The sequence below is a fragment of the Colias croceus genome, chromosome 8 (genome assembly GCF_905220415.1).
Source record: "Colias croceus chromosome 8, ilColCroc2.1".
In the NCBI taxonomy this organism is placed as follows: domain Eukaryota; kingdom Metazoa; phylum Arthropoda; class Insecta; order Lepidoptera; family Pieridae; genus Colias; species Colias croceus.
In genome coordinates, this window is record NC_059544.1 from 9175790 (window position 1) to 9193681 (window position 17892).

A 17892-nucleotide genomic window follows, 5' to 3' on the forward strand; every position below is an offset into this window, starting at 1 on the left:
GTGACATGAAGGAATTTTATTTGACGTGACTAGAATACTTAAGTGGTGTGGTGAATAATTTTACTAAAGTGGAAATTTTCAGAAGGCTGTTTTCAAAACGTGTACTTATAAAATAAGATAGAAAATACGGATAGAGAATTATATGCTATGCAAACATTAAAAATATTCCGAATATTATCGGAAAATGTATGCTGTGAAACCATCAATATTGTTTCAATAAGGAAATTTGTAATAGTAAATATTAATTAGTAAGTAGTTATAATTGAATAGGGTTCTGTTTATAAATAAAACAACAAATATAATTTTGCTATTTTTATTATAAATTTAATGTATCACAATTATATAAAACCAGACATTTCAATATAATTTACCACAGATCTATTTTGTCAAAGAAAAACTTAAGAAATTCCCGCCAAAAATAATTCATTGTTTAATTTTTTTCCTCGGTTCGCATTCAGGGCATTGCATACACTTGATACACGGACACACTTTTTGCGGGTGAAGATAATATTCGTCGCCGAGCGCGTAGCATTTGCCGAGGTTTAGCATGTCTTCCAAGTCACACCTGAAATCATATACGGTAAATAAAAACAGTCATATCAAATAAGTACGTATGTTATAATCTATTTTTAGTAACAACGGCAAAAAATTGTTATGTATGTTTTAAGAAGATTAAATATTTTTGTCTATATAAACAGAGGCTACGATACTAAAAACACAGTTGCTAAATAACCGAGGCCTTAAATTATGGTATGAAGTAAGTATTAAATTTCACTAAAATAACTGCGATGGATGAAAATACTATGCCTTTACTAAGCTCACTTTATTTAATTCGAAACGCAAGATAGAAACGTTAGGCATACCCAGTAAACCTACTCGAATAAAAAAAACATCCTAAATAAACTAACTTGCTATCTTCCAGTAATCTCTTCTCAGACTCATTGAGCGTAGGCACTGCATACTCTTGTACACCACTCCTGCCCACAGTGACGGGGGTCGCGCATATCCGCATGTTGTAGCATTTGTTCGGGTCCCCCTGTTCGACTAGCGCGCTGTCTATGAACGTGGGTTTCTCGAAAAGTCCTGGGAAATGAGTACATGGTACATAAGACTGAAATTATTGTGTTGAATGGGCACAGCATTCTATTGCACACTACTCCTGCCCACAGTGACGTGGGTCGCGACTATGCGCATATTTTAGCATTATAATAATAGGTATGTTGTAACATTTTCACGGGTCCCCCTGTTCTACTACTGTTCTGTCTATGAACGTGGGTTTGCCCACACGGTTGTTTATCCCTGGGAAATATCATTTACGTTGTACATTAGACAGAATTAATTGTGTTCTACACACGTGACAGGACTCGCCTACTCTGATTTATTTTTGTAGCAATCAAAAATTTTACGGTTTTTTTTTTTTTTTAGTTTTCGCCTCTGGAAAGGAAATATCTTAAATATGTTTCAAGACTAGCTACACGATCTCTGTGAATTAATTTGATTTGGTATATTTTACACAGGTTGTTGAGTTGAAGACCACTGGCGACGAAGAATTCATTTTTAAAAGAAAATTCGTATTAAAATCGTAATGTTGAATCTGGTTTAAATTCATTTATTTTTCCAATATTTCGCAGTCATCACATAAAAAAACTAATGAAATAAACTAACCTTGCATTATATTGGTTACAAATCTAGCTGAAGAGAATCCAATAGAGAGGTGGCCCTGTTCCCGGTTGCTTTTCACTTTACAGATAATTTCGTCTGCTTCTCTTACCAGCCGAGTAAGGCAATCCGCTTGTGTCTGCGAAATAAAATTATTATTATTATAAAACTTATTTCAGTGTATGGAAAACATCAAGCAAAAGGTTGGTCAATTCAATCTTATTGCAGTATAATGCATTTCAAGATTCATTGATCGAAACTTGTTTTCTACGTTTATTCCATTCTACTAGGTATCAAATGCTCGTGGGTAAATCGAATTGAATTTTCATATATTAAGACCTTATGTATACTTATTTCTACTTAAAATATGTTACATCATGGAACTAAACATTCGGTTTCACATAAACAACATGCATTTTTTTCGTCTAGTTGTCACGTGATTTACAATGAAATACAATCCCAGAAGCGAACCTAAATAATACGATCCATCGTATATTCGATGTAAATTGATCAATCGCGAAGCCACTTATTGACATTGGCCGTTAAAACTATAGAGTTTCAAATCTATTTTGCTAGTTCAAGAACATCGTTGAGCAAAAATATAACAAAATAAAAACAAGAGCCAACAGTAAACAGTTATCTTAATTCGCGAGCGACGATCGGGCCTTGAAGTAGAGAGAAAATTAAAAAATGTTAAATCATTAAATATAAAAATATACTTAGCTAAATTAATACATTTATGTGTACTTATAGTAATACTCGTAATAACGTTATAACTTTGAGCGGACCGCTCAACATTCCAAACAACTAATAATCCTCCAAACAAAAAAAAGGGTTTTTAAATTAAAACTAAAAACTCGCGCGATATTATAAATTATTTAGCTAATGAGAAAAAGAGTATTGCACTTCAAAATAAAAATATGTAAAGTCTAAGAGCTCACAATATGTTTGATCATTAATTATTAGTAATTACTTATGATCGAAGGCTATATAAATCTGATAAAAACTCGTGGAACTTAAAAGTAATATTTATAAAATTAATCCTTTTCTGGTTGTAGTATAAAAAAATAACAATTTAATTCCCAATAGTAGGTACCTATGTAAAAACGTAGTTCTGGAAACGAGATGTAGACTCGTGAAGGACTAACTAGATTCTAACGATGGCATAGGCCATAGACTACTCCATGGCATAGAGTATAGCAGCGAACCCTTAGTATAATAACTCTAAATACTACTACTCTAGTAATAGCAAGTGCTTGTGTCGAATATCATTTTAAAAATACGTTTTACTTGAAAAACCTTTCTGCATATCAATAACCAATAGCTCTTAATCTTAGGTACTTACATCAAAAGACAGACCACATTGGATAACCGCGATAATTACGTGCTTTAAATTATCAGCTACAATATGGCGCTTACCCCATCCTATTCTTTAACTCTTACGTCAAAACCTATAAACGCTATGTCGCGTCGACTGACGTCACAAAATGGCTCTACATCCATTATAAATGCGAAAGTAACTCTGTCTGTCTGTCTGTTACTCAATCACGCCCAATTTGAATGAAATTTGGTATAGAGATATTTAGATACCCGAGAAAGGACATAGGCTACTTTTTACCCCGGGGCATAGGATAGGTTTTATCCCGGAAATCCCACGGGAACGGAAACTATGCGGGTTTTTCTTTGACTGCGCGGGCGAAGCCGCGGTTGGAAAGCTAGTTGATTATAATAACACTTCAGGTACCTGCGGAAAGTTCCCAGCTTTAGCAGCGGAGAACACAGGGACTCGTGTACACCGGCCGGTGCCGCAGACCACCGGTGTCGTGCCTTTGGAAGGGTCTGAACCGGTGATGGAACAGAATAACTGGTTCGCTCGCATCGCGTTGATTGCATTCACACCTAGTACTTTGCGTTTGTCGTATACGCCTGCTACCTTGAGAGTCTGGTGGAAGAAGTGTAAAAAAGATGATCGGGTGTAAATCTTCTGTTCCTAATGTATAATATAATATAATAATTTAGCAAGTGACTTGACAAAAAATTATGCGCTTAAAATATTCACTTATTATTTATAACAATGCCAATAAACAGGCAGTGCTAAAACAATTTTGAAACGAATTTACTCAAAAACTACTATATTGATTTTTAATTGTTTTACGATTAGTAAGCTACGATTAGTTTAAAGCTTAACATAAAACATAAGCACCACATACATAAGCACACAGAGCGTAGTTACAATCCACGGGCGGGGTCTGCACAGCTATAACGGCTTGTGGACAGAACTGCGCACAGGCCAGACTCGTGGTGCGGACATGTTGCATGTTGTAGAAGAACAGGTCGCGATCCGGCGTGTTGCAGCACGGCGGCTGGATATAGCAGCCCCCGCAGATTAGCACTACGTCTGCGTCCTTCGAGATGTGGTAATGGGTTATGATGTAGGAAATGTAGAGGAAGATTGGCTCTATGATAATTTATAACACTGGTCAACAATGATTTTGTTGCCCTGGATGTGAAAGTGGTTTCGAATAATTTAATGCATATTATATATAGAACTATTAATGGTTTTGGTAGATTGGCTCTAGTTTTTTTTTATCCTAATTTTCTTACTAGACTCTAAAACGCAGCATGAAATAGAAGGTATATTTGTTTTACATCATTTATTTATTACAAAGTTTTACTTATTGTTTTGTTTTAGTATTTAATTAATTCAAATGGATATAAAAATAGAGAAAAATCATTAAAACTTATGAAATAGTACAAGGAAATAGATTTTATAAGCTTCTCTTCTTAGTTAATTTTGGCACAATAGTTGTCTTATGGACCATCAGTAATCTGCCATCATGTGACGATCCCATATACCCTGATACCATTATTCCATAATTTTTACTTCTTTTTCGATGTGTTCTTCCTGTTTCTCACAGAAATTCCGCAGATTTACTGGATATCTATCCAGGAGACAAGCAAAGCATATCTATCTATCTACGAGCAAAGTGTAGCTTTATGCTCGTATTTGCTCATAAAATAATGAAGTTTTTTAAACAACTGTTGTGCCATTTCTTTATAATTTGTTGTTTTAAATTAATCTTAAATTAATTAATATTATATCTCTCCATAATTTACATTCAGCATCAGTTATTAAATTTTGTTAAATTTTCATTTTTTATCAATTGTCGACACGCCCGTCCTGTAGGGCCATCGGGTATTCTTCTTATACTTCTAGATTCCCTCAAAGGCCTAAATTTTCATATTTATTAATTATTCCTAATGAATTTGCTTTGTCTAATTCTATTAATAAAAACATCAAGGGAATTTCGTATACCTATCCACTTTGCTGACCAAGTGCTACTGGGTTTCTTTAACTCAATACAAACCGAACATTGTTGTTCATAAAAATGTTTTTTTACAGAAACCATTTATTATTCTGATATTCTACAGTCAGTTTTATAGAATAGGGTTATGTCTGAGCGAATAAATGTGCAGAAAACGTAATTCACCTAAAAATAAACACTTGTTAGTAACCCGTACTCTGAAGGGCCGTAAGAAATTTTTATATATGAAAATCCAAATTAAAAAAAAACTAGAGCCAATTAAATAATTTTAATGATTACATTCGCAAACTGGGTACTTGAAATATATAAATCTGTAGAAATATCCAGGGCAACAAAAAAAATTGTTTTTTTGTTGAGCTGTGTAATAATTTAGTGATTCTCAAAAATAATTGCTTGAAAATATGCGCATGTGTTTTAAAGTTACATATTAATGATAAAGATTTGGCTGTAGATTAACGTAATATGAGTTTTCATTGCATTAAAATTAATGGCAACGATCAGTGACCTGTGTCAGTGACGATGAATGATCATAAGTTAGTGTGCGTTACCCAGGCAAAATGTTTTGCTTTAGAGAGATGAGACTTAAACAAATAATTAGTGTATCATGAGGAGCAATTTGTTTACTAATAGCAAAATTTGTTTGAATTGTAGTTTTTAAGTTATTTAAGAAAAACAAATTTTGCTGGAGTAACGTTTGAAACGTTACCCAGGCAAAATCGTCTTTCAAAAATTAGTTTCAGCACGGAACCAAATACATGAATAGATAGCTTTTGTTGAGTAGTAAATGTTTATAAATAGCAAAATTTGTGTGTGGTATAGTTCTTTAGTTATTTAAGATTTTGCTGCGGTAACGTTTTGGGATTTCCCAGATCTCGAAAACGGCTCAAGGCAGAAGTTTGAAAAAAATACCAATAAAAGACCTTAATTTGTTTAAATTTGTTTAATCATTAGTTTTTGATTTGGTTGACGTAAACCAATGTAATTAAATGGTTTCAAAAATCAGAAGAAGCGGGTTTACATGTAAACCAATACACTTATAACCAAATAAACAGCTGTAAAAAATACCCGTGGTTCGACGCTTGATTACAGCAGACATTTTAGATTTCATACTTTACACGTTAAGAAGATAAAAACAAATTTGATTTATTTTAGACTGGTCGTACTTTAGCGATCGAATACGCAGTTCCCATAACATTAAGAAACATGGCATACTTTAAACAAATTAAAATGATTCATGAAAATTCTTTCCTGTTAATTTCAGCCTTGAATTACGGCTCTAATGAAAGTTATCTCAAAAACAAGAATATGTCAGCAATTCTCTAATAAGCCGACCAAATTGAAAAGGTCACGTAAAAGCGACTGCACCGTACGTACGGGTAATCTTCGCAAATTAGCAGCTTGGTAACCGATGTTTTGTACAGTTAAGCAGAAAAACGTTATTCGTGAAGCCGATTTTTTAATATTTTTTAAGTGCAGTACCATATTACACAATTTTTACTAGTTAATAAAAGTGTAATATCATAGTGTATAATTTATAGTGTGATTTAAAACAATACAAACATATATACATGTAGCTATATTTTTAGTACTTAATTTGTTGTTTCTGTTAAACCAAATGTTTTATTTTGATACCACAACGCAAAGCCACGCTAAAAACGTTTTAACGTTCTTGATGCTAGTCAGAGCAGCGCGCATCGCTGTGTGCAATGCAACGCAACAGCTATATGCCTTGTCTTACTTACTCTTTAGCTGTGAGTAGTTGAGTACGCTCTATCTATGGGTACGCTAGCTCCGACCGAACCAATGAAACAATCAGTCGTGAACCAAGTGTTTTGGAGAGAAGTGCTTGTGGTTTATGTGTGTGTGTACGACGACGTCTTTGAACGATGTGAGTATTAAATGTTTTTATTTTACAGTACAGTTGTGTTTCAGTATGAAGTAAAAATAATTAAAAATCATTAAAAAATAAACGATTTATTTTCAAAATTAAAATAAATTAAAATATTCAAGTTAGACCATAGGAAACGTTATATTCCAATTAGACCTTTTACCCTTTTCTATTAACACATTACACACACAACGCCGACTCAATTCCAACTCAAGTCACACTGTGGTATTGAAATATGAGCTTTATGTCGTGTTACTTAGAGTGGATATTTCAACATTAAGTTAAAAGAAGGTTACGACGCTTTGACAATGATTGGTTCACGGGTTATCCACCTGTGGCAGTCACATGTAATGTTAAAATATTCACTCTAAGTAACACGTAACAAAACTCAAAAATGTTGATGCTAAGGCAAAGCAATACATATAATTTGTATGAGACTGATTTTTTAAATAAAAATAATGAATCTTAACCATTTTATTATTATAACTAACCTGACCAGAAAACTTTTGTATTCAACTGTACTAACAAAACATCTATATTATCCTGTTCATTTCAGATGGTTGCGCTTATGTATGGTGCGGTCGCTTTTATGTGACCTTTTCAATTTGGTCGGCTCATTAGAGAATTGCTGACATAATCTTGTTTTTGAGATAACTTTCATTAGAGCCGTAATTCAAAGCTGCAATTAACAGGAAGGAATTTTCAGGAATCATTTTAATTTGTTTAAAGTATGCCATGTTTCTTAATGTTATGGGAACTGCGTATTTGATCGCTAAAGTACGACCAGTCTAAAATAAATCAAATTTGTTTTTATCTTCTTAATGTGTAAAGTATGAAATCTAATATTTCTGATGTAAACAAGCGTCGAACCACGGGTATTTTTTACAGCTGTTTATTTGGTTATAAGTGTATTGGTTTACATGTAAACCCGCTTCTTCTGATTTTTGAAACCATTTAATTACATTGGTTTACGTCAACCAAATCAAAAACTAATGATTAAACAAATTTAAACAAATTGAGGTCTTTTATTGGTATTTTTTTCAAACTTCTGCGTTGAGCCGTTTTCGAGATCTGGGAAATCCCAAAACGTTACCGCAGCAAAATCTTAAATAACTAAAGAACTATACCACACACAAATTTTGCTATTTATAAACATTTACTACGCAACAAAAGCTATCTATTCATGTATTTGGTTCCGTGCTGAAACTAATTTTTGAAAGACGATTTTGCCTGGGTAACGTTTCAAACGTTACTCCAGCAAAATTTGTTTTTCTTAAATAACTTAAAAACTACAATTCAAACAAATTTTGCTATTAGTAAACAAATTGCTCCTCATGATACACTAATTATTTGTTTAAGTCTCATCTCTCTAAAGCAAAACATTTTGCCTGGGTAACGCACACCATAAGTTAGCAATATTTTGGTCCAATTAACGTGAACCATTTCACCATGTTTATATTTTATTCTGTGTTAAAAATATTCAACCTTTATCCATATATGATTTAGCTTGACCTATTGAAGCGATTATATGTAGATATTCGATATGTATTGAGAGTATATCAACTAACGTGTAAAGCATCTTTCAGGAACATCTTCCCTTGATACGCTTCCACCTCAGTACTGGTATCAATATGTGCTAAATCATTGGCGACTCCACACACGATGTGCTCAGGACAGTCGTCGTACAGCGCCAGAACGTTGATAACCTTCTGCTGTTTTAGGAAAAGCGCCGCGATTCGACCGACGTCACTGCCCGCTCCAATCACTGCTACCTTTATCCAAAATTACATATATATGTTGAAGATTTCGAGAATGTGATAGAAGAGTCATTTCATTTGTGGGTGTTGTATCTTGTAGAGAAAATTACTGGAATTAACCAAATCATTTTTTACCATCAAATTTACCAAAATATGATCAGTATTCTATGCTGACCGATATTTTCGTGTCCTTTACAATTCTTTTAAGTCTTTTTTTTACCTTAGTTTTACAGGACATGTAGGAACTTATAAGTACATAATAAACCTTACTTTCATGTTACTATCGATATCATTTTACTTTTAATAAAGTTCAAATTAAGAAAATTGTAGCGTTTTATTTGTCCATCATCGTATGGGTGCGATATGCACCTATTTATATAAAAGTAGATATTTAGAAGAAACTTAAATATGTACCTTTCTCGGAGGAAACCTTGGTTTTGCACAGTATCTCTCGCATTCCTTCTCCAAATTGGCTAAAACATCAGACATTACAAAATTTTGCCAATTAGCTTTGTGGATGGTCAACAGATTATGGGGTTTCAATATTTTCAGTGCACGAAACATTTTGTATGATGAAAGGAATATTAAGTAGATAGGTAATAAATTGGTTATTTTATGTGGTTTGATATTATTTTATTTCATGTTTCTGTTTTATTTTTGTGTGTGAAACATTGTGACTGCTTTGACTTCTGAAAATTTTGACTATTCACGTCAAAGATATAATATTATGATGTTCAGCAAAAATAGAATAAAAAAATTGAAATTGCATCAAGAATTTTTTGATAAGATCTATGTTATTTTAAATTTCTCGTGTCAGAGCAGTGTTTGTAAGGAAACCTCACCGAAATGAATTGGCCGATTTCAATTCAATTCTCTGTGAAAATTCAGCAAGTCTGAATAGAGGTCGTGAACTGTTTCTTTCAATTTCCTAAGAGATGCGAGTGTCTTGGCAGCTCAACAATTTGCCGCAGAAGCCAGTTTATATCATATTATTTGCTTAAAATAGACCTTATTTTATGTAGATTTTAGGAAAAAAATTAACATTGTTTTCTACTACTAATCACTACATAGTACAAAACAAAGTCGCTTTCTCTATCCCTATGTCCCTTTGTATGCTTAAATCTTAAAAACTACGCAACGGATTTTGATGCGGTTTTTTTAATAGATAGAGTTATTCAAGAGGAAGGATTTAGTATATAATTTATTAGGTTTTAGACAAAGCGGGCGAAGCCGCGGGCGGTAAACTAGTAAGAAATAAAACACACACAGAACAGACATCAATTTTAATAGATAAGTTTCACCTATTACATAGTAAGATCCATAATGATTAACATATTGTCTACCCACACACAGGCTTACGACTCATGTATACAGTGTACACACACATGACTAGAACTCCAGTGAACGACAGCCGCCTAGACTCCACGTAAGTACTGATATTCGAAACACTAGGTACCTATTAATTATCATTGATTTACCAAGAATGGATGTGGTAATAGGAAAAATTGTTAAAAATTTAACCTTCATAGGAGAAATTTAAAAGAAATTAAGAGAAATATAAATAACATGAATAGTTTCTGTATGTAACATTTAACGTACGTTTCAATTTTTTATCTATGGCACTTGCCAATTACATGACATACAATGACATATAGAAACAGTTAAAAAGCGTCAATTTCATTTGTTAAAATTACAATGGCCATTCAAAATATTCAAGTTATATATTAACAGTATCTTTTCTATAAAATACTTCGTCCATGGGTTGGTAAATCAATGGTCAATACTAAAAACTCGACGATTCACATGGCACATTAAACAAGAGTGAGGACATCATCACAGTAGCTAAATTCAGATATATATCTATCTCTATCGCACATACCACGCATTTCATTACTCAATATTATTAGACAAGGATGGCACTATTATTCAAAATTCACTCTTGTCTACTATCGTCAAGAAATTAGTTGCTTCAAACAATGTTCGAATATTCTAAATTTGTGACTGATTATAATATTATACAAACACACAAAAAAAAAATAACCCATTATATTACATCTCAAAATAGTGTATTTATTATTATGTATAACATATAAAAACTTTTTCATTACGTGTGCAAATACGTATTAATTAGATATGCGTTAAAATTAAACACACTGTTTTCATTTTTTTTAAATAACAGAATACACATAATGATATCATCGTGTTAATAATATAACTTCACTAGTCCTAAATTATATAAATCATAAAAATTTGAAAACGAAAAAATTTTTTACAAACTAAAAAATAAATAATATAATATAAGCTTAAAATAAACTCTTGAATTCAATTTCTTAATAGCAATAAAATACAAATCAAAATAAATTATAATTAAATTAATCGTGACAGCACTTTTAAATATTAAAAAGCATATCTGGATAAAATGCTAAAATGAGAGAAAGGGATAAAGCTATATGAAACTTATGCTGCATCCCTTTCTCTCTCTCCAAAAAAACAAGGTTTTATAATGTATGTTTTATAGGAGAACATATTTTTGTCTTTATATCAGCATTATTTCTAAGTATTATCCAACAAAAAATCAAACTACAATCAACTTTCAAAACAATCCATTTTACAACTATCTGAAATATTTTATAAACGAAAGGGAAATTTCATAACTCTGTTTAAATAATTTGTGCCTTTTACAACCAAAATTTTATTCCGCATAATATTGTACGAGTATTATATAGGTTTCTTATTATAGCGTACTAAGAGATAAAATAAACAACTCAATATACACAGTATAGACATTAAACAGATGTGCCAAATTTCACATAACTTAATACCTAAACGCTAGACGGCTCATTTCACGGTATAACTCAAACGTAACACAGCATTATGTCATATTCACAACCCATAACGATACTTACAAGCCGAGCAACAATTTAAATTCCTACGATTATTAATGTCAATGGGACTTCGATACCGTTCCATCGCGAACCACAACACTACCTTCATTTGCATTTTATAACAAAGTAAATGCATAAATGTTATCGAGATGTGAAATATCTACCAATCACTAAAACCTATAGTTTATTTATTATAACGTGTACGACTCACGCGTTAAGGCTAATGAGGATTCATAAGACTCATACATTTTAGTCCAATAGATTAATATATACAATAAAAGGCAATCGAATAATGGAATCGGAAAATAGCCCTCGAAATGACTTCGAGGCTTTAATAACAGGCTAAAATACTCTCAAAGAACAGCTAAAAACGTCTTTAAAGCTAACATGCAAATAAACGGTTAAGTAAATAGGTATTTAGTTCGATCTATACGAAATCGATTAAGTATATCTTCATCACAGACAATGAATTTTAGAAACAAATATTAATAGATTAGTATGAAAAATGCGGATAATTCAAGACTTACTTCTGTTATATTACTTTAACATTCCAGGTTAAATCTAAAAGTTTTCAAAGACACTTTAAAGGACCTTACTCTTAACAATGTTTAAACAGTATGATTTAGGCCACGACCTATCTACGAAGGGCAAACCGACCTACGAATAAACCTTACCTAGGGACAAATATCATTTCAAGGCAAGATTACATTGTGTATACGGGATACACTTAATATTGATAATGTTACTGTGACAAGTAAATATTAAAAAGTAAAAACATACTAATTTGGCCGCCGAAAATTACTTATGACTGCTAATTGAAAAAAAAGGACTAGGACATATTTTATGGGTGTGTTTTTAATCTTTTTTACTGAGAAAAACACTTCGCCTGAGCTAAACCGAGTATATATCACTACAATTTCCACATTGTCAATTATAATAACGCCATAAAATACGCAAAAATAACGCATTTTTACCAAACAAAACCTTAAAAAATTTAAACCTTTCCGTGACATATATACATCCTACGTCATTATTACGTACCAACTTAACTACGTGTCTACATATTATAAAAAAGGCGGCCAAACGCTGACACAAGGCTACTTCGCACATCTACTTACTCTACAGGATATCCATAGGAGACAGTAAGATTCCCTGTTTTTAATCTTGAATTATTAAAGAACGTCTCAGAAAATACATTAGGAAAATTAGTTCATAGTAATCAGTTCGAACAACATGTTAGACGCGAAGTTTGTGTCGTTATTTACATGTATGGTATAGATAGAAGTCACTGATAGAAAATATATGAAAATATAATATGATAATAGTTGTTATAACTGTTGAAGTTAATTAGTAGGAAATGTATATATGGAGGATTTAGTAATTCAAATGTCTATAAAAGAAGGATATTATATAACACAATATATTTAGAAAGACTTAGTCTTCTTTTGAAGGAATAAATACGTATAAAATGAAGAAAATAATATATATGTAAGTATACCTTGCCAATTAAAGATATCGAATGACTAATAAATATTTTTTTTATTTAAGGTAATTTTGAATAAGTTAATATTTTTAAGGTCTTTGGCAAGACTCCCTAGCTGATGATTTAAGTAAATTAAGTAGAACTTATTTTTTCGAAATATTTTAAGTAAAATTTTCCAAACATTCATAGACTAAAATATACATAATACAGAAAATATTCGGCTACTTGTTAGAGAATTTACATAATTCGAATTAATGAATCTTGTAATACTGTTGTTAGGTCAAGGAAAAGTTAACTCTATTACAAAGGACATACGGCACAGAATAGCGAAACAAATTGGAAATTAGGACCTTTTAGAATACATCATACCTATGAACCATAATCTTTTTATTTATTTATTTTCTATTATCTTTATAATCAGATCTAGATCTTAGCTCAGACTAGATTTACAGACACTAACCAAATCTTGGAATGTTAATCTACAACCTATCGTTACTGACTCGTTAGTCAATTTAATTTTTAGTTCACAAAACATCACTCAATTAAATACGTAAAATGAATTTATTGAAGTCTAGATACCGTTTATTATTTCGGAGGAATTTCATCGAAGAAAAATTTGTTACGAATTGTTATTTATGTATGAAAAATATACAAAACAAGGTCCTATAAGTGAACCTTACTTAGGACCTTATTTTGAATATTTTTCGAATGACTTTTAGACATATATTTATCTGTGTAAACACTAAACTGGACAGGTGAAAAACTTGCAGCATCTAGACTACGATAAATTTTTGTGAAGTAATTTTATTCGCTTTTATATATTGTTTTTAATTATAATTATACATCTTAATTTATTAAATTGTGTTAGTTATTAGTATAAAACCAGTTTCAACTTCAAACAGTTTCAACTTCAAAGAAAAGTTAGTTCTCCATTTTTAATAAAAATATTTTATTTTAAACTAATATAAATCGTGGGTATTCTTCATTTTTAAAATAAAATTGAGCTTTCCTGGACTTACGCGATAATTTAAACGTGAAAAAATCCTCACAAGAAATGTATAACACACTTATAAAATAAAAACTTGTAGGACAGTTATAAAAGCGTATAATTTTAAAACTTCTCAATATAAATAATCATAAATTAATATACTGTGAAAAATATAACGTCTCTTTTTAGTGTTACAAACAAAATGTATAGGTATTTTGATGCGTTTAGTGACTTTTATCGTAAATAGTATTACAAAAATATACGAAAAAAACTTATCTTTTTGTGCTTTTAAAATGTACGACTTAAATTATATTTGTGATATAACAGCGCAGTTAATAATTAAGTATAAAATAATATTCGGATAGGCAAGTTAATTCTTAGTAGGGCAACACAGAAAGAAGCAAAGCAAAATATAAATCAGAAACGGCAAGATACTAAATCAAATGTAGATACTTTTTAAGCAGAAATACTGACTAGTACAGACCAAATTAATTATTAAAATTATCGATATTTACCGTTATTTTAACGCATTAATCATTGGAATTTTAAGATTTTTATAAGCATAACAATAAAACCTTTTTGTATTAAATTTGACATTGACAGATATCAAAATTTCCAAATGTTGGATACTTGTGTATTAATTAAAAACTCTAAAACATGGGATATGGCATTGATATACAATTTATGCCAGAAATAGTAAATAGAAGAAAATTTGAATACATCTACTCTAATATATTATTATAAACTGATGAGTAGAAAACCGTAAACTTAAGAAAGATCACAAAAAAGTCAATGAAATCGTCGCAACGATTTCATTGACTAAAAGTTGAAAATTTTTGAAGAATAAAAAAAAAATGATTATATTGCCGAATCCGAACCTGCGTTTCGAGCATCTTTACGATCGACTACATCAGGTAAATATTTTATAAATAAGTTAAGCGTTCTTTAACGTTTGCTATCCAGACTTAAAACTATCGTATGTAAGTATTGACACAACCTTTACCGACAAAATAAACTTTTAAGAAACCAGAGGAGCTTTAAGATATTATATAAGAATTTGGGGGTACTTCAACATTCTGTCAATAGCCCAACCATGTATACATTGATTGATATACAGGTGCTTCATTACTTGTGCTCAGACCTACATGTTACGTATACGTTAGACTCGGCTAATGTATCTAAGTCTATCGATAAAACGTAAATTAGTACGGGATTAGTAAGACGAGACGAATGCTTTGTGAACAGTACACTGGTTGGGAAATTCGTGTATTTAAATGTTTTAAAAGAAGTAGTATGTATTTTATGTATTTTTTAATCAATAGGTCTCTAGGTAGTAAGGTAACAGCAAATCAGTAGGTGTATATCGGAAAATATGTTCTCACTGCATACGTAATTACGATTTCTATTCGATTTCAAACTACATTTATTTTGTGCCGACTATATGAAATGAAACATATTTTCCCATATACCGTCAATCATCCAAACATACTTTTAAACACATAATATTGCTCAACCAATCCCCACACACTACACTGTAAACAAAACACGATAAACACGCTCATAAACGTCGGTAGTGATAGACGCAACGCTACTTAGGAGTTAATATCACAGATTCCTAAACAAAACAACACTCGCAGTCACCGGGGCCCCGCGAAATTAAGCTGACTAGCTTACATAGGTTACTCGGGGCCCCGAGGCGTTCGCTAATAGGGAGCCCCATGAAGCAAGGCGCTTCTATACCGGGGCCCCGGGCGTTTTGCCCGTTTGGGGCCCCTGGGGCCCGGGAGCGGGGCTCCGAAGAGAAACAGGAAGTGTTCCGCGGAGCTTTAACCTTCCGGTGCTCCGCCGCACAGCCGCGCCACTTCTAGAAGCTCCTGGAAAATTAAGATTTGTTTTTATCAGCAGTACTGTAAACAAGGTTTTGGATAGTGTGTACACACTCATGCGTAACATTAGCGCGTTAAATTGTGTATTTATTGTTGTAATTTATTCTTTTTTTTTTATTGTCTGTGGCTGTTTGCGCAACATAAAATTGATATTTCATGTCAACCATTATCATTTATGAATTTAGGTTTGGGTATAAGTCTACATCGTGTACGTGCATTTTTTCTAAAATTTTAATGCCATTTACATTTTCGAAAAAAGCTGATGTTCGTTTACAAATATCATTTGTCTCGTGCGTAAAAATATGTTTTCCATATGTGTGCTTACAATTTATAATATGAGTGTTTATATGTATCCATGCGTGCGTGTGTATGTGCGTGTGTGCGTGTATGATGAGTATACGTGTCTGTATGTATGTACCTGATCCCTGCGTGTCTGTATGTATGTACCTGATCCCTGCGTGTCTGTATGTATGTACCTTATCCCTGCGTGTCTGTATGTATGTACCTTATCCCTGCGTGTCTGTATGTATGTACCTGATACCTGCGTGTCTGTATGTATGTACCTGATCCCTGCGTGTATGTATGTATGTACCTGATCCCTGCGTGTCTGTATGTATGTACCTGATCCCTGCGTGTCTGTATGTATGTACCTGATCCCTGCGTGTCTGTATGTATGTACCTGATACCTGCGTGTCTGTATGTATGTACCTGATCCCTGCGTGTCTGTATGTATGTACCTGATCCCTGCGTGTCTGTATGTATGTACCTGATCCCTGCGTGTCTGTATGTATGTACCTGATACCTGCGTGTCTGTATGTATGTACCTGATCCCTGCGTGTCTGTATGTATGTACCTGATCCCTGCGTGTCTGTATGTATGTACCTGATCCCTGCGTGTCTGTATGTATGTACCTGATCCCTGCGTGTCTGTATGTATGTACCTGATCCCTGCGTGTCTGTATGTATGTACCTGATCCCTGCGTGTCTGTATGTATGTACCTGATCCCTGCGTGTCTGTATGTATGTACCTGATCCCTGCGTGTCTGTATGTATGTACCTGATCCCTGCGTGTCTGTATGTATGTACCTGATCCCTGCGTGTCTGTATGTATGTACCTGATCCCTGCGTGTCTGTATGTATGTACCTGATCCCTGCGTGTCTGTATGTATGTACCTGATCCCTGCGTGTCTGTATGTATGTACCTGATCCCTGCGTGTCTGTATGTATGTACCTGATCCCTGCGTGTCTGTATGTATGTACCTGATCCCTGCGTGTCTGTATGTATGTACCTGATCCCTGCGTGTCTGTATGTATGTACCTGATCCCTGCGTGTCTGTATGTATGTACCTGATCCCTGCGTGTCTGTATGTATGTACCTGATCCCTGCGTGTCTGTATGTATGTACCTGATCCCTGCGTGTCTGTATGTATGTACCTAATCCCTGCGTGTCTGTATATATGTACCTGATCCCTGCGTGTCTGTATGTATGTACCTGATCCCTGCGTGTCTGTATGTATGTACCTGATCCCTGCGTGTCTGTATGTATGTACCTGATCCCTGCGTGTCTGTATGTATGTACCTGATCCCTGCGTGTCTGTATGTATGTACCTGATCCCTGCGTGTCTGTATGTATGTACCTGATCCCTGCGTGTCTGTATGTATGTACCTGATCCCTGCGTGTCTGTATGTATGTACCTGATCCCTGCGTGTCTGTATGTATGTACCTGATCCCTGCGCCGCTGCAGCGCCAGCCGCAGCCGCTCGTGTGAGCGCACGAGCTGCTCGCACAGCGCTTTGTGTTCCTTCTCCAGCAGCGAGCACTCCGTCACACCGCGACCCACCGACTGGAATGTAAAGTCGACTTTAATAATATGTATCCTAATAATATTATGTATGAATTGTGAGGAAAAATAAAATATGAAAAGGACAAAAGAAAACAAAGTTTTCGTTGCCTTCTTGTTATGATAACCGTAGTTTGTGTATGTTTAGCGACTCGTATTTTGCAATATTTTTTCAAATAG

General features: G+C 33.3%; 2 protein-coding genes and 1 long non-coding RNA gene across 4 annotated transcripts in view; 1 reads left to right on the top strand and 2 right to left on the bottom strand.

Moving 5' to 3' along the window:
- Positions 1-404: 404 nt before the first annotated feature.
- Positions 405-9211, bottom strand: LOC123693613 (malate dehydrogenase-like). Its single transcript, XM_045638795.1, has 7 exons — positions 9045-9211; positions 8442-8645; positions 3870-4064; positions 3404-3601; positions 1666-1798; positions 909-1083; positions 405-565 (listed from the first exon to the last, which is right to left on the bottom strand). The coding sequence occupies exons 1-7, from the start codon at positions 9192-9194 to the stop codon at positions 424-426; spliced, it is 1197 nt and encodes a 398-aa protein (XP_045494751.1). The 5' UTR covers positions 9195-9211; the 3' UTR covers positions 405-423.
- On the top strand, positions 6079-7888 carry LOC123693614. The gene is made up of 2 exons (XR_006751707.1): positions 6079-6873; positions 7430-7888. It is a non-coding gene; the product is annotated as an uncharacterized LOC123693614 (long non-coding RNA).
- Positions 9212-9898: 687 nt separating the features above from the next.
- The window catches only part of LOC123693950 (1-phosphatidylinositol 4,5-bisphosphate phosphodiesterase classes I and II), a 94976-nt gene continuing 86982 nt past the window's right edge, over positions 9899-17892 (bottom strand). For both annotated transcript variants that reach the window (XM_045639217.1, XM_045639216.1), the window contains 2 exons: positions 17596-17715; positions 9899-15860 (listed from right to left, as the gene is read on the bottom strand). In XM_045639217.1, coding sequence (XP_045495173.1) covers positions 15813-15860; positions 17596-17715 — 168 coding nt within the window. In that variant the 3' untranslated portion in view covers positions 9899-15812. The remainder of the gene's footprint in view (positions 15861-17595; positions 17716-17892) is intronic.